Below are 24,190 nucleotides of genomic sequence, written 5' to 3' on the forward strand. Positions count from 1 at the left end.
AAAATGCACAACTGTCTGTCATTAGCTGGAAAGAGAACAGTTTGTTAACATAGGGCCCAAACAGACAGGCCAAAATAAAGCAGCTTCTGGTCACTTTGGAGGTAAGCTGTTTAAATGCTGCATGCATCCTAAGAGGCCAGAAGCTGCAGCAAAGCCATGCTCCAGTCCTAAGAACTAGAGCACAGCTTTGGCACAGCTTCTGGCCTCTTAAAATGTGTCATTTAAACAGCATACCTCCAAAGTGACCCAAAGCAGATTTATTTTGGCCTGTCTGTTCAGTCCCATAATTTTCAGTGTTTGCCCTTTTTGCCTTTGCTCCCTCTCTTCCGACAGATCCCATCCTTCACGCACAAATATAATTCACCCTCCAGTCGAGGCAACACTTCATGGAGCAGGGTACAGGCCATAACAGTTTATGCCAAATGAAATTTAGTCTTTAAACCACCACCATTTCTCTCAGGGAAGAGTGTGTAGAATTATTGTCTAACACAGTTATTAAATTCAGTGGAATGCATGTTAAAATATGAGCATCAAATGTATGTATTGCATTTACACATGTGTTGTTGTCAACTGCCCTTCCTTGAGTTGACCCTGGCTCCTGGTGACCCTGTGGATGAGGCACCTCCAGGCTCCTCAGGTCCTGGAAACTCAGGCCATGAGCTCCCTGAGTCTGTCCATCTAGCATAGGGTCTTCCTCTCTTTCTGCTGCCTTCCACTTTACTGAGCATTACTGTCTTTTCTAATGGCTCATGCCTTCTCATGTTGTGGCAAAAGTACGACAGCCTCAATTTGATCATCTTGGCTTCCAGGGAGATCTCAGGTTTGCTCTATTCAAGGCCCCATTTCTTGGTCCTTTTGGGCCACCCTCAGTGCTCCTCTCCAGCTTCACATCTCCAATGGACCAATTTTCTTCTTATCTGCTTTCTTCACGGTTCAGTTTCCCCATCCCTTAACATGGTCATAAGGGAAGACAGTGGGCCCTCGGTATCTGCTGGGGCTTAGTTCCAGGATTCAGCGTGGATCTCAAAATCCATGGATGTTCAAATCCCATTATATAGAATGGCATCATAAAGTTGCGTCCCTTATATAAAATGGCAAAATAAGTGGCTTTTTGCAATGTATATATGTGTGTGTGTGTGTATGTATATATATGTCTGTGTATTGTGTGTGTGTGTGTGTGTGTGTATACACACACACACAAATTCCTCTCTCTCTCTCTCTCTCTCTCTATATATATATATATATATATATTGAAGCTATGGATGCTTGAATCCATGGATAAGGCATTTGTGGATGCAGAGGTCTGACTGTATCTCACTTTCTTCCTCAGTTATATATATCTTGACTCTTTAGGATCTTGCCTAGTGCCTTCATGGCTCCCCTTCCCAGTCCTAGTCTTCTGATTTCCTAAGTCAAGAAACACATAGATGTGCATTTTAGATATATATCTGTGTGTGTGTTTTAAATATAACTTATCAGACTTATTCATTCAATGTATCCTTAACAAGAGAGAGAAAGTCTGACTTACAAGCCCTATCAACCTTGCTAGCATTTCAAAGGAACCACGGGAAGGAGAGGGTCTCCGTTAAAAAGGTCCAAAACAGACTGCAGAAATAATTCGGTTTGAAACCGCTCCGCTCTGGGCCCCACAACAAACTCCAATTCCCAGAATCCCATAGCATTCAGCCATGCCACTTAAAGCGGTATGAAGACGGGTTATTTCTGCTGTATGGACACAGCGCTAAGCAACGCATCACTCTTCTCTCCAATCCTGATCCCTCCCGCGCGAGAATAAGAATAGGAGCGAAGGAGCGGTTCTGATTGGTCGCTCGCGGAGAACGCCCGACCAATCCGGGAGAAGGAAGGCGACACGGCCCTGGCGCTGGCTGCCGGGAAGCGCGACGCATGCGCAGAGTCACAGGAAACCTCTACCAAGATGAAGTAAGTTCAAGAGGGCGATGGAGGGCGGTTGTTGTTGTCGTTTGCCTTCAAGTCGCTTCTCACTTATGGGATCCCTAATGTAGACCTGCCCTGGGTCCCTCAGAAAAAGGGGTTGCCATGGCCATCCTCCGAGGCTGAGAGAGTGTGACTCCTTGCCTGTTGTACTCTCCATCACCAAAGGCCAGCGCAAGGGCTGGAGGGCGAGGGAAGCAGGCCAGACAGTGTTTCCCTGCGTCCTGATCCCCATTCAGGCAGGGACCCCACGGAGTGACCTTTGTTGAGGCAGAAGCCCTTGTCCCTCAGCCTAACAGCCCTCACAGGGTTATGGGGAACCTGGATTGAGTCATGCGCCCCGACTGAGTCTGGGAGAAAGGGGGATGTCAAAGTGTAACCATATGCCATAGATATACTCAACCTCAGGTATAAGTCAAGGACAAGTTTTGGGACCCATGGATAAGTCAAGAGTAAAACCTAGGGACATATAGCAAAAGATCCAAAGTATGAAGCAAACCAAAGCAGTGTCAAAGATCTTACGCAACTCCAGCAGACGTAGCTCTTTGTGTTTAGTTTTAAGGCTGGATGGATGAGAGAGTAGAGAGTATTGGTGCTTCCAGGACAGATTATACGATTGCCTTGCACCTTACTCCTTTTAAAGAAGAGTGAAGATTCAATACTTCAGTCCTTGCCTTGACCTCTGGATGTGTCGGCTCAGGCTTTTGGGGTCAGTTTTTTGTCCTAAATTTCTAGATGTACGCCTGAGTTTTATAAGTAAATATTGAGAACTCCGGTCTTTCTGAGCGCAGTGTGGAAAGCATGCTGTTTCTTTTCCTTTCTTTCCTTTCCTCTAGCCCACTAACAAAGGTGAAGCTGATAAATGAACTGAATGAACGTGAAGCACAGCTTGGCGTGCAAGAGAAGGTCTCCTGGCATGCGGAATACAGCGACAGCGCCTGGGTGTTTGTGGGTGCGTATGCGGCGCAGAGGCAGCTTTGGGCGCCTGGTCTTTGAAGGAGGATTAATGGCCTTTGCTTTTGATTAGAACAAGCTTATTAACCCCCTCTCTTTCCCTTTAGGAGGACTGCCCTATGAGCTGACAGAAGGCGACATTATCTGTGTGTTTTCACAGTAAGTGGGAAAATATGTCTAATAAGAATAACAGAATCACAGAGTTGGAAGAGACCCCAAGGGCCATCTAGTCCAACCCCATTCTGCCATGCAGGAGCTCACAATCAAAGCATTCATGAAGGATATCCATCCAGCCTCTGTTCAAAGACCTCCAAGGAAGGAGACTCCACTACACTCCGAGGGAGTTTGTTCCACTGTGGAACAGCCCTTACTGTCAGGAAGTTCTTCCTAATGTTGAGGTGGGATCTCTTTTCCTGGAGCTTGTATCCATTGCTCCTGGTCCTAGACTCTGGAGCAGCAGAAAACAAGCTTGCTCCCTCCTCAATATGACACCCCTTCAAATACTTAAACAGGGCTATCATATCACATCTTAAACATCTTTTCCTAAGGCTAAACATTAAGTCTCATCACAAGGCATGGTTTCCAGACCCTTCACCATTTTAGTCACCTTCCTTTGGACAGGCTCCAGCTTCTCAACATCCTTTTTGAATTGTGGTGCCCAGAACTGGACACAGTATTCCAAGTGAGGCCTGACCAAAGCAGAAAAGAGTGGCAATGCTACTTCCCTTAATCTAGACACTATACCTCTATTGATGCAGCCTAGAATCACATTGGGTTTTTTAGCTGCCACATCACACTGTTGACTCATGTTCAACTTGTGGCCTACTAGGACTCCTAAGCCCTTTCACATGTCCTGTTGTCAAGCCATGTACCCCCATCTTCTATCTATGCATTTCATTTTTTTTTCTGCCTAAGTGCAGTACCTTAAATTTCTTCCTGTTAAAATTTCTTTTGTTAGTTTGGGGCCAGCTTTCTAATTTATTCAGGTCATTTTGAATTTTGATCTTGTCCTGTGGGGTACTAGCTTCTCCTTCTAGAGCAAGGCAAGAACATTCATAGTGCAATCCTACTATTCTGACCTAAGATCCATTGAGTTGAATGAGCTTGATTTTCAGGTAAATGCACACTGCAGGGATTTTTAACCATGGTTCCCTGGAAGACTAGGGTTCTGCAAGAGGTTACTAGGGTCTCCATGAGAGATTGTGATTGTGTAAATATTTGTTTGAGTTGATACAATAATTTTTATGCGCAATCTGAGCACTAGATCTAGATAGAATAGCCTTTCAAGAGAGAGCTTTGTAATGATCTTAGCAAGGAGAATTTAATTTTAGCAGTCATCATTAATTGGAATTCCTATATCCAAAAGCAGTATGACTCTGAATTCTAGGTGTTAGAGACAAATAACAAAGAGGGCCATTACTTCCACTTCTATACCTTCTTGTAGTATTTAGAGGCTTCTGATAATCAGTTGCCTGGCCATGCTGCCTGAGGGATTCTGATAGCTTTAGTTCCAACAAGTCACATTTCCAAGTTAAGAGTAGAATTGTGCTCTTCTTTATTACATGCCTTAAAGAACTGCATGTTTGAAACCCTGTATCTCAGTGCCTGCGTTTTGTTAAAGTGACCCTGCTTGAGCTCTTTCCTTCATGAGCTGTTTTTAAGAAAGCTAAAATCCCCTTCTTTCCCTTCAGATATGGGGAAATTGTGAACATCAACCTGGTCCGTGACAAAAAGACAGGGAAATCCAAAGGTTTCTGCTTCATTTGCTATGAAGATCAGCGAAGTACTATCCTTGCAGTTGATAATTTCAATGGAATAAAGGTTAGTGAAAAATAACAGCCCAGGAATCTTCTGGTCCGTTTGGTAGCTAGGGTTGGGCTGTGATAATCTCTTGCCCTGAAGATGTAAGGGAGGGATGAATGCTTTATAGGCATGGCTGTTGTTGGTGTTGTATTTTCAAGTCATTTCCCCCATCCTATCATGGAGTTTTCTTGGCAAGATTTGTTCAGAAGAGGTTTTTCATTACGTTCCCCTGAGGCTAAGAGAATACAACTTGCCTAATGTTATCCAATGGGTTTATGCCCCAGCGGGGAATCAAACCCTGCTCTCCAGAGCCATAGTCCAACTGGCTACACCACATTGGCATGGCTGTTATATGACTGCAGTGATTCTGTATTCACAGATAAAAGGAAGGACTATTCGTGTGGACCATGTGGCTAACTATCGTCCACCAAAAGACACTGAGGATATTGATGATATTACAAAAACACTGCGAGAGAAAGGATGTGGCGTTAAAACACCTCCTCCGAGTTCCTCTGAATCTTGTGAAGAAAATGAGGTGGAGGTGAAGAAACACAAAAAAGGTAACAGCTTTCATGGAATGTTAAGCCCACTAGAAGCCCCAAGTTTCTGATCCATACAGATAAGTATGTGGCAAGAGAGTGGCAAGGCATGCTGGGAAAGTCCTAAGGCCTGTCACTTTTCTGCCCTTCTTGGTTTCTAAGACATTGGCCAGTGTGGACTGTAGAAAGCATGCTTATTGGTTTTGGCTCTTCACTAACTGGAGTGCTTTGGGATGGTGGGGGGTTAAACTGGAGGACAAAAAATTAACATTTTTTGTAAATGAAATACAGTGGGCCCTCCACATTCACTTGGGTCAGGGGTGCAGGACCCCTTTGCAAGTGGGGAAAATGCAGATAAAAAAGCACTATTTTTCATGTGGAAACACACCTCTCTAGGACTCTCTAGGTCTTCGAGTGCAGCTCTATGGTCAATGTCCGGTAAGAGTTGACCATAGAATGGCACTGGAGGACCTAAAAATGCCTAGAGAAGTATTTATTCTAGGAATCTCTAGGTCCTCCAGTACAACTTGGTGATCAACTTTGGCCAGAGGTTGACCATAGAGGCTTACTGGAAGACCTAGCGATTCCTAGAGAGGATATATTGATCAAATCTACAAATAATCAAATCCACAAAAGTCAAAGCTGCAAATGTGGAGGTACAACTGTACTTTTCTTCGGTGTAGCCAGGAAGAGTGAGGTGAGCACTAATTTAAAAGGCTCATTGCACTGGGACAAGATGGGTTCTAGAAAAGTTTATTCCAAAATACTTTGGAGAGGAAATGTCATGGGATATTTAGTGGTTTCTAGTAGCTACATTAGCTGGAGGGTTCTGGGAGTTCCAGTTAAGAAGAGTACATTTTCCAAGCTCTGGATAAAAGATAAACTATGCTAGGTGGCTATTAAAGAGATGAGGCAGGGTTGGGGAAAAGATATTTGCAGAAAATCCCTTTGATTCCAGTTTTGTTTTGTTTTTACTATTTCCAAAGAGAAAAACAAGAAGAAAAAGAAAGAAAAGAGGGAGCATCGAAAAAGTGTGAAAGAAGAACCACTTGCAGATGTGCCATCTCCGAAAACCAGAATCAAAGTGGAAAAGGAAGACCCAGGCTATGAACGCCATGTTAGTGCAAATCAGCAGAACTGGAGCAGCATATCTGGGCACAAACACTCAAGTCATGTGCACCATGAACAGGAACCCAAGTACAAGCGTCTGAGAGAGAGGTCTCGAGAAAGAGGCACAGACAGGGGCAGGCAAGACCCACAAACATCTTACAGTGAAGAGAAGCACAAGAGAGTAGATGCCCCAAAAGAGAAGCTTCAAGCTGCTGACAGTAGAAGGTCTCGAGACCAAAGGGAGGGCAGAGAGAAGTCTTCTAAGGAGAAGAAGGGCTCCAGCTCCTACTAAGCCACCTGGCCTGCTCTGCCTTTGCAAACAGGAAGGGACACAGAGGTCATGGTGGCCTTAACTACACAGTTTGGTGGGAGGGAGAAATAGAGGACTGCTGACTGGTCTAAATCCTTAATGGTGAAAGTATGTAGTTGGCTCTTGGGCTGGACTTTGTCTCCTCAGAAGAGAGGCATGGAGAGCAAAGCCAGGTGGTAGGACATGTGCATCTGACTGAACATCTCCTTAATTTTATACATAAAACAATGCCATAGTTTTCAGATGAGTTGATTTTTTCCCTCCTGATCTTGGATGAATACATTTTTTTGTGTCAGTAAATTTTATTAGTTTTCCTTCACCATACAACACAAACAATTCTATTTCCTGTCTTCAACAAACAGAATAACATCCCAACAAAACAACAACAACATATAACATTACCCTATTTCGTCCCCCACTGCACTTGCTATCAATTATAGCTTTTTTCATTCTTCCATCCCTTCTACTTATAACCCTTCCACATACTTTCTGGTCCATTCTCTATCTCCTCTCCTCTCCATTCCTTCCCTCCTTCTAATCTTTCCCTCTTATTTTTTTCCACCTATCCTATTCTACCTACTACATTTGCTTTGAACTATAGTGAATGTTTTTTTTAATAGGAGTGTGGATAGCCACATACAAAAGGTGAGGAACATCTACGAGGCACTAATGTTTCTTTGATACTTGTAAATACAAGTTGATTATTTGGTGAGTGAGGTGAATGGAGATAGCCTTCATCAGGAGGTACTTTTGTTACACTTATCAGATACGCTTTGCACCATTAATACCGGTCTGACATGTCAGTAAAATTCCACACATCGAAGGAAAAGCTGTGCCTGCTGATTTCTACCTGATTCACTGTGTTAAAAGGAGAGGAATGTCTGTTCAGAATACGTTTAACTGCATTTCAGGAGTGAGCAGTTTATGGAGCTCCAGATTCTGGATTGCAGCTCTTGCCAGCCCTAGACAGCAGCCAACAGTGAGGGACGATAGAAGCACAAGATGACACAATTACACTTGTCCCTCCATATTCGCCAGAGTCAGGGGCACAAGACCCCAGTGAATATGGAAAAACCGCCAATAACAAAACGCCATGTTTTTACCTGAGAGGACGCCTCTCTAGGGATCTCTAGGTCCTCCGGTGCAACCCTGTGGTCAACGTCCGACAGACACTGAGCATAGAACTGCGCTGGAGGAGCTACAAAGGCCTAGTAGAGTATTCTCTCTAGGAATCTAGGTCTTTCAATGCAAATTTTAGTTAAAGTTGACCATAGAGTTGCACTGGAGGACCTAGATATTCCTAGAGAGAACATATTAATCAAATCCGTCAATAATCAAATCTGCAAACATTAAAACCACAAATATGTAGGGATGAATATAATTGTAAAAGACAATAATGCTCAATAATCCTCAATATGACATCCCTTCAAATATTTAAACAGGGCTATCATAACACCTCTTCTCTTCTCCAGGCTAAACATCCCCAGCTCCCTGAGTTGTTCCTCATAGGACAAGGTTTCCAGACCCTTCACCATTTTAGTCACCCTCCTTTGGACACATGGCTCCAGTTTCTCAATGTCCTTTTTGAATTGTGGCACCCAGAACTGGGCACAATATTCCAGGTGGGGCCTGACCAGAGCTGAATAGAGTGGCATGATTACTTCCCTTGATCTAGACACTATACTTCTATTGATGCAACCTAGAATCGCATTGGCCTTGTTAGCTGCCGCATCGCACTGTTGGCTCATGACATGTTACTGTCGGGATGTTCTTTGGTCCTTGATGGGGTATTCCTGCACGGCAGGGAGCTGGACTAGATGCCCCTGTTGGGGTGGTCTCTTCCAATTCTGGAGCAAGTGTCATAACTGCAAAGGAGGCTCAGGCGCCACAAAATGTAGGGTCCTCTGAGTCAAAATGGAGGAGACGACAAATAAAAGCGCCCACATAAACTCAATTCACTCATTCTTAGCGATGCTCAAAATGAAGGACAGAAGGTCGCAATGTAGGGCGGGTCCTGGAAAAGGAGGACCGAGCCTCTTCTGGAGGGCGACAAGCTGAGCTCCATCTGAAACAAAAGAAGGGGGAGAAGCCGTCGGTTCACTTGCCCTGGTTCTCAACCTTCGGCCCTCCAGACTTTAGGACTACATTTCCCATCATTCGTGACTATGGGCCAAGTTGGCTGAGGCTTCTGGGATCTGAAGTCCAAAGCCAATGGAGGACCAAAGGTTGAGTTAGAGCCTGAGAGGAGTCCCGCCGGAAGTACTGAGAGCCATAGTCCCCGCCCCCCTGCGTGACGTCGCTCGTCCGGGCCCGCCTCCCTTGTGCGGGTCCAGACGAGCGCCGTCACGGCGGGGGGGGGCGGGCTTTCTATCCTTGCCGCTCTATTATTGGTTCCGTCCCTCTGTCAAAAATATCCCCTCTACCAATCACGAGCCTCGAGGCGCGCCTGCGCGTTGCCCACCGAGCCGGCGGCGACCTCCTCTCTTTTACTTTCCTCACTGCGAAGGGTTTCCCGGAGGCAGCGGTGCTGCGTCCTCTTCTTCTGAAGAGTCAAGCCGCGGTCGGTGAGGCCGGAGGGGGCCTGGCGGCTCCTTTCCCGGGCCGCCATGTCCGTGTTAAGCTGGAAGCCGTTCGTCTACGGCGGGCTGGCTTCGCTCGTGGCCGAGTTCGGTGAGCGGAGGAAGGAGGGAGGGAGGGAGGGAGGGAAGGCGGGAGGAGAGGGCCTGGCTCTGCGCATGCGCGCTAAGCTCCCGAGCCACAGTTAGCGCTGGGTGCAGGCCACGCCCCTTTCCGGTTGCTTAGTAACCAGGGTCAGGGCAGAGGTCAGCATAGAGGTCAGAGGTCAGCATGGTCATTTGCTTATATTAATAAAATAAATAGATATATATAACAATAGAAACAAAGAGTAAGTTTTGTGATAAGGAATGTATTTATTTATAATATTTATTTATAATTTATTATTTAATAATTAATTAATAATTAAATTATATAAATAATTATTTATATCATTTATTTTATAATTTATTTATTTGCCAGCCTTTCTCCCAAGACTGGGACTCAGGGCGGCTTACAATGTTAAAAAAAGCCATACATAGGAAAAGAATACATTAAAATAAGATTAAAGAGCTATAATAATTAAAAATACTATTATTATCATTATATTTATTTATATCTATCCCAGCCTGTCTCTCAAGACAGCTTACAACACTCAAAATAAAACACCATGCAGTTAAAAACATACAAAAACAATACTTTAAAATAGGATTAAATAATTACAATAATTAAGACAAATTCAAATCCTAAAATATCAATTACTTTAAAAAAAGATTAAAATGCTTAAAATCCACTAAAAACAGTATAATACCCCAAGACATTCTTTAAAAGCATCCTGTATATAACAGTTATAAAATACATTGATCCCAGGTCTTTTAAGATGAATGGGAAATATATATATAGTTGACACGTAGTAAATTTATTTGATAAAAGATAGAGTAGGAAGGAAGAACTGAGGCTGAGAGAAATCCGGAAATGGATGCTGAAATTAAGGTGAAAGAAGGTGTAAAGAAGGGGAAGAATGTGAAAAGTGTTGAGTAAAATGAGGACCCGGCTTGTTGGGAGCAATTACTTACACATTGTAAACCGCTTAGAGCAGCGGTCTCTTTAAGAGATTTTGGACTTCAGTTCCCAGAAGCCTCAGCCATGTTGGCCAATAGTCTGGGATTCTGGGAGCTGAAGTCCAGCATCCCTTGAAGAGCACAGTTTGGGGACCAGTGGCTTAGAGAGTGCTAAATTCACTGATAAGCGGTATAGAAATGTACTTGCTATTGCTATGAGTTGTGATGGACTCAAGGGCAGTAACAACAACAACAAGCATTTGGGTGTCAGCCGTACGTAATAGGCTACAGTCTTGGCCATTGTAGAGCCACATCGGCTGGGGCTGATACAAGTTATGGCCCAAAACCTGGAGTGCTCTCGACTTGGCAAAACTCAAACTCAGTCTTTGAGTCCCAATCCTCGGTTCTGAAGTTCATTAGGTGACTTTGGGAATGCTTAACCTGACCTAATTGCCAGGATTGTTCTGAATATAATCATGGGGTGGGGGGATACTACGATGCCTGATTTAAGGCGCTTGGAAGAAAGGTGAGCTATGGAGAGAGGACCAAGTGGTGGGCTGTAGTGGTTAAAATGCCAGGCTAGGGAAAGGGAGATCCCACGTCTTTGACTAATCTGCAGAGTGATCACTGCGAGGATGAACATGGGGCAAAAGTAGGATGAAAATGAGGCAAAGGCCCCTTACAGCCTCTACAGACCAGCATTATATGCCAGTGTGTACACACACCAGCTGTCTCCATGCTGGTTCATGCGCCATGGGGCTCTGTTAGCACAGCATTTAAACATGCTGCGCCAAAGGAGCGCCAAAACCATGTCCTATGAGGACGGACTTAGGGAGCTGGGGATGTTTAGCCTGGAGAAGAGAAGGTTAAGAGGTGATATGGTAGCCCTGTTTAAATATTTGAAGGGATGTCATATTGAGGTGGGAGCAAGCTTGTTTTCTGATGCTGCAGAGACTAGGACCCGGAGCAATGGATGCAAGCTGCAGGAAAAGAGATTCCACCTCAACATTAGGAGGAACTTCCTGACAGTAAGGGCTGTTCGACAGTGGAACACACTCCTTCCTCAGAGTGTAGTGGAGTCTTCCTCCTTGGAGGTCTTTAAACAGAGGCTGGATGGCCATTTGTTGGGGATTCTTTGATTGTGATTTCCTGCATGGCAGAATGGGGTTGGACTGGATGGCCCTTGTGGTCTCTTCCAACTCTATGATTCTATGAAAAGTTGCTACAGCAGTGGCTAGGGCACCCTTTCCATGGCATGAAAAGGAGCTGCTTTTTGCAGATTCTTTTTGTGCTGCAGAAAGGCCAGATCTGGGTGGTGGCATGTGGTTGCCGCGAATCCGGCAAGGAGTGGCACGGCATGGAGCAACCCTTTAGGGGCAGTCTGTGAGCCCCTAATAGACACTAGGCCTAGAGGAAGGGTGTCATAAAAGCATAACGTGAATAGAATGTCAAAACCCAGTGACTTTGTTTGAGGTATCCTCTTACACAGTCTCCCCCTCTGCAATTTAGGGGATAGTTAACTGGGTTCAGGAGCAGAGCGCCACATGCCTATCTGTTCCTTTCTTCTAGAAGTAAAAAAACCTCAAATCTTCTATTGAGTTGACTAATTTGGCACAGTTTTTTTGTGGATTTCCTTTGTTGCCCGGCTTTGTTTTTCTTGTGTATATGATGCTTATATATACATGCTCTAATTTCTCTGTCTTTGTGTATTAATAATACAACTTATAAAATGCCTAAATCTTTTCTAGGTATAAGAGAGCTCCTATGCAGGCTTACAGTAAAACATAGGTAATAAAGCAGCCGGGGGGGGGGGGGAATGGATAAAAGGGAAATCAGGTTTTAGACATAGTCAGACCTGGCTGTGGTGATTCATGGCCTAGTTATATCAAGACTGGATTAATGTAAGGGTCTTTATGAAGACCTTTGAAGGCTCTTTGAAAGTTGCGGCAAGGATGTTAGCGGGCACACAGTATTGTATTGAATGGATTGTATTACATCCATTCTGCAACATGTACAGTGACTATCAATTAGTTTCAAAACATGCTTCAGGGATTACTTTTAAAGCCCTAAATGCCTTTCATCCAGGAGCCTTAGAGCAGTGGTTCCCAACCTGTGGGTCGGGACCCCTTTGGGGGTCGAATGACCCTTTCATGGGGGTTGCCTAAGACGATTTGAAAACACCTATTTAATTACAGTTATGAAGTAGCAACAAAAATAATTTCATGGTTTTGGGTCACCACAACATGAGGAACTGTATTAAAGGGTCGCGGCATTAGGAAGGTTGGGAACCACTGCCTTAGAGGATCAAATTCTCCCACACCAGTCTGGTTGTTACCGTACCTAAATTCAGAAAGAGATGTCTTTCTGAACGCTGGCATATTTGATGTGGCAAGGGATTTTCTCAGTTCCAATATTTTGTAACATCTTGCCCTGTGAAGCATCAGTATCCCTTCTGTAAAGGCTTCCCTTCTGTAGCTTTCCCTAACCAGCTGTCTTTGGTAGGCCTAAGTGTTTATTTCGTTTAAAAATGATTTTGTTCATGGTCTCAGCCTTTTTATTTTTATTATGTGTTCATTGCTATATTTGTGTTTTGGTTTTTATTTTTGTAATACTCTTTAATTAATGGAAAGGTACTAGAAGGGTTGAATAGAAAATTTTATATATATAATAAAATCTTAGTAATTACATAACTGTTTCATGTTAAGATAAAATGGCTACTGAAGGAGACAGTTCTGGGACAGAAGAAACCACATGGCAATTACTTCTAGCTGAGCCAGCACAATGGACCTTGTTTTACTGTGTGGAAAGGAGCTTTGATCTGATATATCGCACCCATCACTATCTGTATGTATGTACATATCAACATAAACAAATTATCTGTGATTTGCTGGATGGAGTGGGCTTTAGTCCACTAAAGCCTATACCACAATCTGTCCACAAGGTGTCACAAAACTTGCTTTTTAAGGGGGGTTTCTCCCCAGCTGTATCTAATCTGCCCTTTGGAATTCGACTCTGGTTGTGTAACTGACCTCGGTTTTTTCCCCCTCTAATAGTGGGAAAGTATGAGGTTTTACCAAGTTTTACCTTGGTATGTCGTTGGTTCACCTGTATAAAACAATATACTCTGTAAATAAGATACTGTCTGGGTGTTTTTCTCTCTCCAAGTAGTAATTAAGATTTAAGTACTTGTTTTTGTATCCTGGTTCTTTCTGGTTTCTTTATAGTTTTGTTGTAAGAGTGTTGGTACCTGTTGTGTTTTCTTTCCTCACCCATTTTCTTTTCTTGGATTGTACACTGCTTTGACCATGTTGGTAGAATAGAATCAATTAATATGTAGCTATTTAGAGTGCTCAAAGTGCTTTTTATATATTTCCAGTAATCCTTACAACTACTACATAAGGTAGGTCAGTATTACAGAATGGAGGGCTGAAATTGAAATGGAACAGGACTTCCTACCCCATTTTTGGTAGGAGTGAAGGAGCCCGATTTACAGATATGTTATCATTGTTTTTTTACAGTACAGAAGCTTCAAAATGACAACGGCATTTAAGTATAGATGTTTCAGAAGTGCTTACTGGAGAAAGTGGTAATACTGAGGTTCTTCCTATGCAAATACAAGTGTGACAGTTTGCAATAATAGGCTGTAACCCTACTTGCATTGAAGGTTTCACCTTAGAGTATTGTTGGTTCATCTCTTTAAAGTAAGACTCTGTAAATAAGATGCTCTGGTCACCACAAAGTTCAGTCTCTGAAGATAAATAGTTTGTCAACACTTGGATGAATCCCATTGATGCCACTTAAATGAATGTAGAATGCAGCTGGAAGAAATATATTTTAGCAGCTCCATTTGGTTGGCTTAGATTAGTTCAGGCTGTGTTTGGGTTGTGTAGTATGGAAAGCAAATTTGTGAGCTTCTCTTTATCCTAATCAAGTCTATGCATCATTGCAGTACTTTGTTATCCATCTGTGTCCCATCTGAGTTTTGGGCAAGGTCACCCAGTCACTACATTGTCTGAACTGTGGCCTGTTCTATTTTCTTTCTCTTGCAGGGACCTTCCCTGTAGATCTCACCAAAACACGACTTCAAGTCCAAGGCCAAAGTATTGATGCCCGTTTTCGAGAGATCAAGTACCGGGGCATGTTTCATGCTTTGTTCCGCATCTCTAGGGAGGAAGGCATTCTGGCACTCTATTCTGGGTAAAGCTTTGTCCCTCCTCTCCCTGCCAGTCATCCCTCAGTGCCTCAGGTATTTACCTCACAAAGTTGAGGTTCCAAAGCCTGTAGATATCATGAGTCAAAAGTGGTCATTGAAGTGCTGGGGTGTGGAGCTACCTCCCCCCAGAATGGTGTTGCTCTTCTCTTGGATCTAAGCTGTCTTTCTTTCTCCCTCTTGCAGGATTGCTCCAGCCTTGTTAAGACAAGCATCTTATGGCACCATAAAGATTGGTATATACCAAAGTTTAAAGCGACTTTTCGTGGATCGTTTAGAAGGTGAGTGTGTCAGGAAGAGACTGTGGACCTGATATTTATGGTAATGTGGTAATGGTGCTATGTATAGTGATGATGAATTTCTCATGTACCTGTTTGTATCTCATGTGACCTAATTGAGGTTTCAAATGCCCAAGGTGGTAAAAAAATTACAGCAGTTTGATGCCAAAACACAAAACTACCCTCAAAGATGGTATAGAAATTCATTTTTATTTTGAAAGATCAACATGTGTCAACATAGAAGGCTCCTCCCCCCCCCCTTCTTCAGCTCTTTCAAGGGAAAAAACAGCCATCTTACTTTCCACCTAATTGTTCTCCATGGCCCAAAAATGAAATTCCCACTTAATGGTCCCATTATATTTGTTTGGTGGTTTTAATTTTTGTAATTCTCTTTAAGCAATGGAAAGACACTAAAGTCTTGCAGTGCTGGTCACCACTAAAGTCCTTTGGTGCTGGTCACAACATGCAGAATGTTTGTGTCATAGACAATATGTCTGTTACTTCTGACAAAACTGGAGAGAATGGGCGTGGGGACAACAAATGTTTTTCAGGGAAATCACTGGTATCAGAAAAATGCTAGTCTTAATTCAGGCTAGTGAGACTATTATTTAGGGTCGTCTTGGTCTGTTTCCTAGCATCTTTTCTATCACTTTTTTGAATCACAAGTCTCTTTGGAGTACAGTCCTTTTCTTTTGGAGGAAGCTTAGTTCTCTTGCTCAAGCACAATATTAAATTGGCAATTCCATCATCTCAAGGCAGGAGATGTTGAAACTATCATGTAGTTTAAGGGAAGACCTATAGTAGAATTCGGAACAATGGAACATTATGCTATGATTGGAATCTAGCAGTCATGCCTTTCTGCTTGTCTTTTCGCTATCCCATAAAATTGCCTTTCTCTATGCCCTGTCACATATGCTGTGTTGTGGTCTTTCTGCTTATGGGTACTATGTCCTAAATGTTTGTTTCCCTGCAGGCCCAGGGCAGCCAGTGACCCGGTCTCCTTTGGAGAATGCTGCGGTCAGTACATCTGCCCTTCCCAGCATAACTCCGCTCTAACTCTTAGCTTTTCTTTTCTGAACTAACTGCCTTATTACCTTTGTTGGGTTTTTCTATTCTAGCAGCTGTCGAAGTTTTTTGAACTGGGGCCTCCCATGGGATTGGGTGACATTTCTTTATATGTGGGTGGACAACTGTCAGGAGTAAGAGAGCCCCATTGGCTTCCTAAGAGACTTTAGAGACTTCCTAAGAGACATCTATACCCTTTAAAATGTTTTCTGATTAATTTTCCTTCTAAATCCCCTAAAGGGAATGGAGAATTTTGGCCTTCTTTTGGCCACTTTTTTTGTAGTCAGTGATCAAGAAGTTGCAAGGAAGCTTTGGGTGCCTAGAAGTGTCCTTGGGATGCTATATACCATCCTTGGGACTCATTTTCCCCCTCCCTGCCTTGCAGTCTGATAACTGCAGAGAAGAGCAAGTTAATGGGGAGCTTGTCCCCTTCCTTTGCTTTATCAAACATGTGCAATTGCTTTGATTAGAATCCAGCAGTTGTACTTTGCTATCCTTGATGCTATTGTGCCTTGTAGAGAGCAGTCTAGAAACCTGGAGTGCTTGGTCTTCAAGTAGCATTTTTTCTTTTATCGCTTTCACTTTTCTTTCTTGAATCTGTGCTGTTGATCTGTCTCCTTGGGCACAGACACGAGTTATATTATTTGAATTATAATATGATGTAATCCTTCTTCCCAATTGTAGATGAAACATTACTGATCAATGTCATCTGTGGGGTAGTGTCGGGGGTTATCTCCTCTGCACTGGCAAATCCAACAGATGTTCTGAAGGTAAGAGGGGCTTTCTTTGCTTAAAGCCTTCTTTCTTCCATGTGCTATCTTCTGCCAGACTCTTTTGCTTTGCTTCTCAAACCTGATAGATTTCTATAACTGTTGTTTCATGTTTGTCTCACTCTTCATTCCAAGAACAAGAGCAACAGCAAAGGAACATAGTTTAACAGTATTACTCAGTTATTATATTGGTGTAATTTTGAATCGTTTTATAATGTTTGAGAGGGTATAGAGCAATAGCCTCTGTTCTTTTCAAATCCATAATGCACCATAGCTACGTTCATGTTTCTCTCTGTTGTACAAAATTTCAGCAAGCGTAGTTTATAATTCAGGGAACAGAGTGAGGAGTAATGCTTGACAAAATCCCATCCTTTGCACCTCTGTTTAAATGTATAGGAAACCTCACCTTCAGTATATGTGGTCACCCTCTCTGTTTTTTGTTTGCTTTTTCAACTCCCAGAAAAATCACACTCTTAGAAACAACAAAAAAATATTGGTTCTGATACTGTTTTAGATTAGAGTAGGAACAACCTACAACCCTCAACCTAATTTTAAAAAGCGTGATCAATTTGGACCTCTAGCAAGAGTAATCTGTCCTTCCCCTTTCAGTCTGCAGGATCGGGGGAAGGAAAGAGACCTTGCCCGCCACTAAGTCCAGACATACCACCAGTATACTGCTCCTAGTAAATTGACTGGAAGGAAGGGCTATACAGACAGGCGGCTAAACGCCACCCCTGTTTGCTCCCAATCGGTGCAGCAGCAGCCGCATGCTGCAGCTCCAATCTGGCTCCAAAAGAAGCTGCTCTGGGCAGCTTCTTCAAAGGGGTGTCACAGGCACACCATGATGATGCTCCTTCTGGCCAGTGCCGTTTGGTCCTGGGCTGCACGTGCATCATCATGGCACACACCATATGGACAAGTGCATGCCATAATGGCACACATGTGGCAAAACTAGGGCTCAGAGCATGTGAATGCTCCACTCTATTTCAGCCCTAGTTCGCCTGCAGGCTGGCGCAAAGTGCTGGTTTGTACATGCCCCATGTAAGTTACTCTCGCCCCAAAAGAACTTGAGGTATCTGTGGTTAGTGTCTTGGTTCTCCAAGTATGTATGAGTTATGGTTATCCTTTTCAGGTTTTCAGAAACTTTACTGATTTCCTTCTCTGAGACAGAAGTCACTTGCTGCTCTCTCTCTTCCTTCTAGATCAGAATGCAGGCTCAGGGCAGTCTGTTCCAAGGAGGAATGATAGGAAGCTTCATAGACATCTATCAACAGGAAGGCACGCGAGGACTCTGGAGAGTAAGTGGTGCTTGAGGATGCTCTCACTCCCTTCCCCCAGTTACTTCTTTTTGTGGTTCCTGTATCCTGTCTATCTGTACGCGCCGTCCCTTGCAACCTACACGCTCCCACGCGACTTGAGTACGTACACTATACGTGGACGCGCTGTATTTTTTTTCGCAAGATATTTTAATTAAACAACCACAAACATACAAACATGTACACACTGATTTTCTAGATCTAAAAGGAATACAAAGAAAAATACAACTAACTAAAAAAAAAGTCTAAAACCAAAAACACAGAAACTAAGAAAACAAGGAAGCAATGGTTTCTAGCATACCTAATTGGTTCTTCTACATTGCTTATCTACTCAGAGAGTTTACTTCCATGGAATTTTGTAACATCAGCAAAGGTTCTAATCTTAAACTGAGACTCTTTAATTTTGATTCATTCTATTTTTCTTTCTGGTAGGTCTCATCAAAACCTCTAAGATCAATATCAATAACAGTGATAATGGGCAGTCTTGTCACATACCTCTTTGTATACCACAAAGTGTCTTATCACCTTTTACCAAAATTTGAGCCACTTGATTTTCTAATTTGCTTTTGTCCAGGTAATAAAATATTTACCTAAGTCCATTATTTCCATCATGCTATCATAATGACCAGTTTACATTGTCAAAAGCTTTTTCAGCATCTCAAAATACTTATACCATAAGTCTTGAAAGATCAATTATTTTTGATCAATTGTTTACAAGATTGAATACATGAAGTTCAGTGTGGTTTTCTACCTAAAAGACGATTATGAGATAACACAAGATGTGTGTTGGATATTTTAGAATCTCTAGACAAAGTTAATGGGGAAAAGATTTTCTTTGTTCCGACATTTGAAACTTTTCCTTATACTGCTGAAATAAAATTCTGAACATTACAGCCTGTTTCAACTCATGCACCTCTGGTTGCCGCTTCCATGTGTTCCAAGGTGCTCTCTCTTGCTCATAACCAAGTCCCTGTTTTCAGAGCTTGCTAATCGTGATAGTATCTCAGTGTACTTAAAGTGGAAGTGTTCTGGCTCATTTCCTGTGACTCAGGTCAATTTGTTCATGTGTCTCTGCTTCTGTGTTGATCAAAGCAAACTCATTCCTGTTGCCCATTAGAGGCTTAAATACCCTGCTTGCATGTCTAGCAAAGCATTGGAATGGGAGAAAGATGCGCTTGAACTTAAAGTCTATAGCACTATTGCCTTTTTGTCTAAACATATTCCTTGCATCCCTTTGGCCTAGAAAATACATCTCTGACAGAATTTAATTTGCTCAGTTCACCCTAAAAATTCATTAACTTCCTGCACCCAAAGGAATGACTAGATGGCTGCAGACCAGTTGAGTCTGTAATACTAACAAGGATATTTAGGACTTCATGTGGTGTCTCAAGCTTTGACTGAAAGAAACAACTAAGTGTAAAGTTGGAGTGGGGCAGGGGACTGTAGGAAAGAAGGTAAAGTAATACAAGCAAATTGACATAACTAGTTAAAAGTTTGGATTTTGTTTGTAGAATTGAGGATTTGGCTGAGGAGATGGTGGGGGGAAGATACAGAAAGCTATATTGTCTAAGCAGTTCTTTTCCCCAGAATCCTGGAAATGAACCTAACAGTCAGTGGACCTTTCTGTCCCCAAGGTTGCAGATACCAAGGCAGCTAAGAACAAGGATGATGGGGAATTCATAGCCAAAGCATTTTGGACACTGGAATTATGGCCAAGGACACTCATTTCTTTTCTTTTTTCACTTGACAGGGGGTAGTTCCGACTGCTCAGCGAGCCGCCATTGTGGTGGGAGTCGAACTGCCTGTCTATGATATCACCAAGAAGCACTTAATCCTTTCAGGACTTGTGGGAGACACAATTCTCACTCATTTTATGTTAGTATCTGCCAGTATTGTATGCTTGCCAGCTTACTGTTATATAAATATTGTGTAGAGATGCAGCTTAATATGTGTACTTTATGTAATGATTGTGTTTCAGCTATGTTGTAACCCACCTCAACCCGTGAGGAGAGGCGAGTAAGAATTATCATCATCATCCTTTGCTTGCTTTGAGTTTGGTGTATATGTCCCAAAGACATAAAAGAAGTGGTTGTGGTGACTGTAAATAATGGCTGAGTGCAGCTGAAATTGATGATTTCCTGCACATAACTTCTGCTCCTGTAAGGGAATTCTTGGACTGTTTGCCAAAAACAATATTTTAAGGAGGAATTCACAACCCTAAATGTTTTTTTAAAAAATTAAAATGGACTTTATTAACAAACCAGTTTACAAAAATGTCCGACAAAACACTTATAAAATAAACAAAATGAAATTGATTACAAATATAATGAAAGCATATACATACATGAAACCATTATCCCTCCCCCACTTATTATTATTATTATTATTATTAGTGCTTATTTATATAGCTCTGTAAGTTTTGCACGGCACCTTACAGAGTTATCAAAACAACAAAACCTTCCAAAGGCATACAGTCTAAAATCACAAAATACAAAAATAAATACACAATTTAACCCATTAAAATAACTAGAGACAATGCAACAATAAATAAACAAAAACAAAACTTCTCCCCCCTGTTCCCATTGACTTCCCGCACTACTCTATCTATGATCTCCAGCTGTAACACCCACTTATGCCTCTATAGCTAATCCTCTTTTACAAACCAACTTTTCTATATCTTGTAAATGAATTAACAATAACATTAATTATGTAACCGACAATTTTCTGTTTAGAAAAGCTTTTCTATCTAGTCATCAAAGCCTACATTCACACTACCTCCAGTTCTTTTTTTTTACATGTAATTCACAAAAGGTTGCCATGTTTTCAAATAAGTCAATACTGGGCTTCAACAGGTTGGTCAACTTGTCTGATGTAGCCAAGTCCTATAATTTTTCTGTTCACTCTTAAATACTTAGGATATCCTTCTGTCTCCAATATTTAGCATGCAATATTCTTGCTGCTGTAATCATATAATAAATTAATATATTGTGTTCATTCTCTAATTTCTTACTAAAATCCACCATATTTAAAAGAAATAGTTCTAGTCTAATTTCTATTTCTGACTCTAAAATCTTATTCATCTGCTTCCCTAAATGGTTTGTCTTGAGTATAGCATTCAGAGTAGCCTCTTGTGTGCTTTTTTTAATGTAGATCCAGTTTTACATGTGGGTTAGCAGGTGCCATTGCTTCAAATCCAGTGGATGTGGTGCGGACCCGTATGATGAATCAGCGGGCCATAGTAGGGAGTGTGGACCTTTACAGGGGTACACTAGATGGTCTGATAAAGGTAAGGTTTGAAAAACAGCCCCTTCAAATGGCAAAGTAGGAGGTGGGATGAATCCTAAAATGCTTCTGAAATTGATTGTATTGCTGTAAAAAAAAATAAGTTGTGTTGGTTAAAATGTGTGCATGGAATTTTTTTGACTTCCCTAAAAGAACTTCTTAAAGCTCCAATATGGTTTGCACTGGCAGTGAATATGAAAGGCCTTCTTTCTGTTCTGTTTTTGTTCCTAAGCATAGCATAATGGTTTGAGTGGCCATGAATTCTACTCTGCCATGAAACCCATGATCTTGGGCAAGTTGCATGCCCTCAGCCTTAGAGGAAGGCAATGACAAACCTCCTCTGAATAAATCTTGCCAAGAAAACGCCATGATAGATTCACCTTAGAGTCACCATAAGTCAGAAATGACTTGAAGGCACACAATAACAACCAACAAATCTTAATGGGCACTTGTTCTTCTACAGGTCCCATTTTTATGAAATAGATTTGCACCAGAGCATATGGTGTCTGTGTTCCTTGTGGTTCCCTGACTTCACCCTGCCTGTTGAGAGTTTGGATGCCATTGGGAAAACTTGCAGGGCAGAGTTAAGGGGTGGAACAAGAGCCAGCTTCATCCATGAGAAAGGTGGTTGCTTTCTACTCTGCAATGTGGCCTTGCAATGTGACTAAAGATCAAAATGAATTCTGAATGTCTTCTCCTTTCCAGACTTGGAAGAGTGAGGGTTTCTTCGCACTGTACAAAGGATTCTTGCCAAATTGGTTGAGGCTTGGCCCCTGGAACATCATTGTATCCTTCTATGTGCGTGAGACCTTGTTGGACAAGAGAGGCTGGGGAAAGTTTTCTTCTTGAGAAAGGTGTTCACTTGCATTCACCACAGTGGCAGGAAAGGCTGTAGGTACTCTTTAGCACAGCTGAAAGACTGTTCTTGTGCTTTGTATGTGGAAGCCCCCAGATCAGTCCTTGGCAATTCCAGCTATAAATAATATCAGGCCTATGAAAGAACTTGTATTTTGTAAATGTCCATAGACCTTAGTAAGGCAGCTTTGTATGTTCACTGTGTATTTTTGCCCCAGAGTTTCTCAAGTAAAACATTTCAAAGTAGTAGTCAGTGTTGGACTGTTTGGCATAAAAAGAAAAAAGGAATCTTGTAGTACCTTTAAGAACTAACAGTTTTAAATGTGTTAAACAGGAACAAGGAAAGCTTGCCCTGAGCTCCATATGGCTCTCAGGGCATTTTTGTGTCCTTACAAGGTCCCCAAACCTTTTTGCCCCCAAATGTATAATGTTGCCATGTTCACACACACAGGCAAAGATTGGCATCCAGGTCATTTCCTTCTGGCAAAAGGCCTCATCTTGGCTTAAAATGGCCCAGAGACGATCCAAAACATGAGAAGTAAGGGATGTTGAGGGCATTTGAGAGCAAAAAGGGAAAAAAATTTGGGGTGAGCAACAGGGGTAGCCAGCCAAGGTTCCCTGGGGAGCCAGTGCAGCCTCCAACTCCTGGCAGTTCCTCACCACTACTATTAAAGGTGCAACAAGACTGTTTTCTTTTGTTCCCTCTATTTTGATTGTAGGGAATCATCTTCCGTAGCCTTAGGTTGGGAATGCTATTCTCCAGCATGAGCAGAGTTTACAAAAATAGGATTTTGGGAGATACAGTTTTAAAAATTTGCTTTCTGAAGCTCTGAATATGCTTGGTAAGCAGCCTTTGTCATTCCCATAAATTGTGTAAGTAATCATGTAGTGTGATACAAATGTAGAATTAAAGCCCTCAAAGGTTATCTAATCCAACCACTCACCAATCTCCGAAATTCACAGCTGAAGCATCCTTGGCCTTCTAACCTCTTTTTAAAACCTCAAATGAAGAAGTATTCATTACCTTCTTGACTTCCTTCCCTCCCTTCCTCCCTCCCTCCTTTTCTTTTTTCTTTTTTTAAAATCAATTAGCACTATTCTTTCAACTCCTACAAGTCCTATTATTTTGAGTGGGGAATTACTTTAGAAGTGAATGTGTAGCTCTATTCAAACCAGTATGTAGCTCATTATTCAAATCAACAGATTGCTGAATTTCTCCATACCTTTTTCAGTATCAGTTCACTAGTGAGTATGACCGGTTTTCCAGCCTGTTGTGTGCTTCAAAATGGGGTGAAAGATGGGATTGGGTAGAGGTGGAATGGTAAACGCAGCTCACAAAGGCTTTTCCTTAACCCAGTGTCAGTTTTTTATCACCTATGAGCAACTGAAGAGACTCCCTTTCTAGGGACCAATTCAGATTGGTGATCCACCTGCTCTTTCTGCTCAGTGCCCTTACCTTGCATCTTCATGCTCTTTGCCTATTTGGACTGTGGCTGTCACCCCTACTCTGAATGCTCAGTCTTAGGTGTGTGGCTTGGATGTCAAGGAGAGAAATACACGAGAGAGTCTTTTGCATGTGCTTTCCCACAAGGAGAAAAAGAGACTGGGCAGGGAGAGTGTATGGGTCCAAGGCGGTATCTTCTGTGAAGATCTTTGTGTTCAAGAAGTCCTTCCCAGGGCAGCTGCTTGCAATATGGATTTTGCAGTAGGCTGTGCCTTCCCCTGACCTGTGCCTCGGACAAGAGGGGATTCAAGGAGACTGCTACATTCCCTCCATTGTCATGTGACCTTATTAAACTATTTATTGGAGTTTCGTGTCTTCTTTAATGCTGTATAGGTGCTATAACAAGCAGGCTGTGCGCCAAAGGAACTGGTATTTTGTGAGACAAGTAAATGTGAGCATGGTAAAAGCTTAAGTCAGAAAGTGTAAAACCTTTCATTGGTACTGTTTTAATATGGCACCTTCTTCAAAAAGCTGCCCTTGAAAAGTGGTGGCCTTTCATTGTGAACAAATTGAACAAGGTTCATATGAGTGTTCTTCCACCCACCACCTACTCTTTTTGGAAGGGGAGTAATGAGCTCTTGTGTATACAGTTACTGAAACTGAGGGAGTGGTGAATGAGTTGCTTTT

At 42.3% G+C, this 24,190-nt stretch overlaps 2 protein-coding genes across 10 annotated transcripts; both read left to right on the forward strand.

Moving 5' to 3' along the window:
- The first annotated feature begins 1,857 nt into the window (after positions 1-1,857).
- RBMX2 (RNA binding motif protein X-linked 2) lies at positions 1,858-6,911 on the forward strand. 2 transcript variants are annotated; one of them, XM_042480228.1, is made up of 6 exons: positions 1,858-1,941; positions 2,790-2,905; positions 3,015-3,066; positions 4,599-4,728; positions 5,090-5,270; positions 6,236-6,911. In XM_042480228.1, exons 1-6 carry the CDS (start codon positions 1,937-1,939, stop codon positions 6,649-6,651), a joined length of 900 nt encoding a protein of 299 aa, XP_042336162.1. In that variant the 5' UTR covers positions 1,858-1,936; the 3' UTR covers positions 6,652-6,911. The 2 variants fall into 2 exon arrangements, with proteins under 2 accessions (XP_042336162.1, XP_042336161.1); XM_042480227.1 differs by lacking the exon at positions 1,858-1,941 and adding an exon at positions 1,959-2,662.
- A 2,186-nt stretch (positions 6,912-9,097) lies between these two features.
- Positions 9,098-23,868, forward strand: SLC25A14 (solute carrier family 25 member 14). Of its 8 annotated transcripts, none has more exons than XM_042479543.1 (10): positions 9,098-9,339; positions 12,989-13,131; positions 14,333-14,529; positions 14,680-14,774; positions 16,521-16,606; positions 17,809-17,904; positions 19,673-19,797; positions 21,073-21,208; positions 21,910-21,990; positions 23,423-23,868. In XM_042479543.1, the coding sequence occupies exons 3-10, from the start codon at positions 14,390-14,392 to the stop codon at positions 23,462-23,464; spliced, it is 801 nt and encodes a 266-aa protein (XP_042335477.1). In that variant the 5' UTR covers positions 9,098-9,339; positions 12,989-13,131; positions 14,333-14,389; the 3' UTR covers positions 23,465-23,868. The 8 variants fall into 8 exon arrangements, with proteins under 8 accessions (XP_042335477.1, XP_042335478.1, XP_042335476.1 ...); XM_042479544.1 differs by having other exon boundaries at positions 12,989-13,127; XM_042479546.1 differs by having other exon boundaries at positions 9,105-9,339; positions 14,333-14,480.
- The last annotated feature ends 322 nt before the right edge of the window (positions 23,869-24,190 follow it).

This window comes from Sceloporus undulatus, chromosome 7 (assembly GCF_019175285.1).
Source record: "Sceloporus undulatus isolate JIND9_A2432 ecotype Alabama chromosome 7, SceUnd_v1.1, whole genome shotgun sequence".
NCBI classification, from domain to species: Eukaryota; Metazoa; Chordata; class Lepidosauria; order Squamata; family Phrynosomatidae; genus Sceloporus; species Sceloporus undulatus.

Bases quoted from the DNA above. Each gene is read 5' to 3' on its own strand.
- SLC25A14 (XM_042479540.1), top strand. From the start codon at position 9,276: ATGTCCGTGTTAAGCTGGAAGCCGTTCGTCTACGGCGGGCTGGCTTCG. The intron at 9,340-14,332 runs GTGAGCGGAGGA...TTTCTCTTGCAG, and splicing joins TTCGCTCGTGGCCGAGTTCG to GGACCTTCCCTGTAGATCTC. The intron at 16,607-17,808 runs GTAAGAGGGGCT...TCTTCCTTCTAG, and splicing joins ATCCAACAGATGTTCTGAAG to ATCAGAATGCAGGCTCAGGG.
- RBMX2 (XM_042480227.1), top strand. From the start codon at position 2,640: ATGTGTCGGCTCAGGCTTTTGGG. The intron at 2,663-2,789 runs GTCAGTTTTTTG...CCTTTCCTCTAG, and splicing joins TGTCGGCTCAGGCTTTTGGG to CCCACTAACAAAGGTGAAGC. The intron at 4,729-5,089 runs GTTAGTGAAAAA...CTGTATTCACAG, and splicing joins ATAATTTCAATGGAATAAAG to ATAAAAGGAAGGACTATTCG.